Below are 2,366 nucleotides of genomic sequence, written 5' to 3'. Positions count from 1 at the left end.
CCCCCCCCCCCCCGAATATTTCACAGCCAGTCCCTTCAAATTAATTTTAGTCCTGAACTGTAATACTTATATCTTTCCAAACCCAGCTGATTCAAATCAGTTTCTAGTAAGACAACTCCAGAGGAGTTCAATACTAAGTTCTTTCAAGACTAAGGAAAAAAAAAAAAATCTAGTATTTTTGCTTGAAGAAGCAATAAAAATACCTCACCTTGCTCTTTGGAGGAAACAGAGACACACACACAGATAGATATATAGATAGATATAGATAGATAGATAGATAGATAGATAGATAGATAGATAAAAAATTAGGATCAGAAGAGCAAAAGTCTTAATGATATTCACAAAGACAATTATCATTGATGTGATAGTTGTCAAACAATACTCATTAAAGCAACCTACAAGATATAATTATTCAGTAACTGTGCAAATGGCTATCAAAATTAAATGTGATTTCCTTTTGTCAACTGTATTATTAAAGATATATGAAAGAGGGAAGAACAGATATTTTTTCAAAGGTACTTAAGGCAATTTTATGTTGGAGGCTTAATGAACACTCTTCCAGACAAGCATAGTCTTTTGTATCAACAGTAGCAGACTGTGTGGAAAAAAAGCCCAAATAAGATCAGTGACAGAGGAACACAAAAAGAAAAAAGGCATGAAGAAAACAGCAGGTCAAGATAGTCTTAATAATAATTCTTCACTGCTTGATAGCTCTGTTGAGGTTTATTTCTCAAATTTAGAAGAAACACAGGTGTATGACTACAGCAAGTCCTGGTTTGCCAGCAAATTCCCTCTAAATAGGATCAGTTACTGTATCATTTACTGGACTAGCAAGAACACACTGAATGTTCCCTTTTCTCATTATGAGCACATTATGCTGGAATTTATGACCAAGAATGCTATTCCCGAGAATTACTTTTTCATGGAGAAATCAAGCAGCAATTTGTTTTGACAAAGCTATTTATATCACATCGGTCTGTGAGCATCTGCCACAAGTATTACGTTATTTAACTAATAACTTTCTCACCTGTTCTACAGGAGCACATACATTCAAATATTATTTTTGAGAATTACCATAAAACTACCATTAATTGTGTATTTGGAGCAAAGGCATTGCACAGCTGCCATAAACAGCCCTGACCCAACACCCAATCCACAGAAAGGCTTCATTCACATCCAGATAAAATTTCAATATGCCTGTTGCACTTGCAATTTATAAATATCACTTTTATCTTTAAATAGCACTTGATGTTTTAGTTTGTTTTTAAAATAAAGACATACAACATTAGATGGGATCTGTCTGCCTAAAACAAGCAACTCACAATGCAGTGACAAAAGACAATTTCCATAAGGGGCTCCTGTCTGCCTAACTGAACAAAACACATGGTTGCACTTGTATACTTCTAGCACACGCATATCACCTACCACAAACACTCTCTGAATGGAAATTAAGTCAATCTTTGCCTTCCCACCTGTTATTAACTCATGCAGAATCACTTCAGGGTTTTTTAAACTTACACGGCGTGACTGATATCGTTCAGCTGATTACTCCCATCCTCAAGTGCAGGACTAAAGAGTTCACATCGTTTCCATCCATCTTCTGTTTTAACCCATCTCCATCCAGGGGATCTCCAGTCTTGGCCCAAAAATGGCATGGTTTCTCTATAAGCAGCAAGAAGATTGTTTCTGTATTATTTAACTATTAAGAAAAAGTTGCAAAACTTCTTTGTCATTATTTCAGTTTTAAGTTTCAGTCATTATTTCTCTTTAACCTTAAAAATATAATGATAATCTTGAGGAAAGAAAAAGAATGCTCTCAGAGAACTTAAGAAACTGATTCAGTGATTTAAGTACTTTTTTGATTCTGCAACTTCATTCTTCTTGTCTTTCAGCATTTATTAGATCAAGGTAGGTTTCTTAGTTCTTTAGAAAACTACATTTTCTTTAGAAAATATATATTTTCTTTAGAAAAGAATCATGGTAGTCCAGGAAAGGGATGATACCAAGACAGGCAAAATTGTATCCTGTATAATCTGCTCTGCCATGATCAGAGTACGGATTTTGAGACCTGACAATAATAAATGGTTGTTAAAGAGTTAGACATGCCACAAAATCATGTGACTTCTATTTTTCCTAAGGCTTATGAATTCTCAGTTTGTGCTACAAATTATAGTCATATTTCAGTAAAGCAATTTTCATTTTCCCAAATATTTTTTCAGTTGTTGTTAAGGGTCACCTCCCACGCTAGGCTATTAACTGGATACCAGGACAAATGGAGACTGCAACATAGTCAATTGTGAAATGTCTCCTGAAATTCCTACAGATGCAAGTCATCACAAGTATATAATTCAAACTGTTCTGCTACC

General features: G+C 34.7%; 1 protein-coding gene across 4 annotated transcripts in view; it reads right to left on the bottom strand.

Annotated features, from left to right (window-relative positions):
- The window catches only part of FBXO25 (F-box protein 25), a 31,786-nt gene extending 30,119 nt beyond the window's left edge, over nt 1-1,667 (bottom strand). For 2 of the 4 annotated variants that reach the window (XM_026845529.1, XM_026845528.1), the window contains exon 1: nt 1,519-1,667. In XM_026845529.1, the coding sequence (XP_026701330.1) occupies nt 1,519-1,655 (137 nt within the window). In that variant the 5' untranslated portion in view covers nt 1,656-1,667. The remainder of the gene's footprint in view (nt 1-1,518) is intronic. The other 2 variants (XM_026845530.1, XM_026845531.1) reach the window with 1 other exon arrangement.
- Between the last annotated feature and the right edge of the window lie 699 nt (nt 1,668-2,366).

This window comes from Athene cunicularia (assembly GCF_003259725.1).
Source record: "Athene cunicularia isolate RWA chromosome 3 unlocalized genomic scaffold, athCun1 chr3_part1, whole genome shotgun sequence".
Taxonomy (NCBI): domain Eukaryota; kingdom Metazoa; phylum Chordata; class Aves; order Strigiformes; family Strigidae; genus Athene; species Athene cunicularia.
This window is presented reverse-complemented; position numbering and strand designations above follow the sequence as displayed.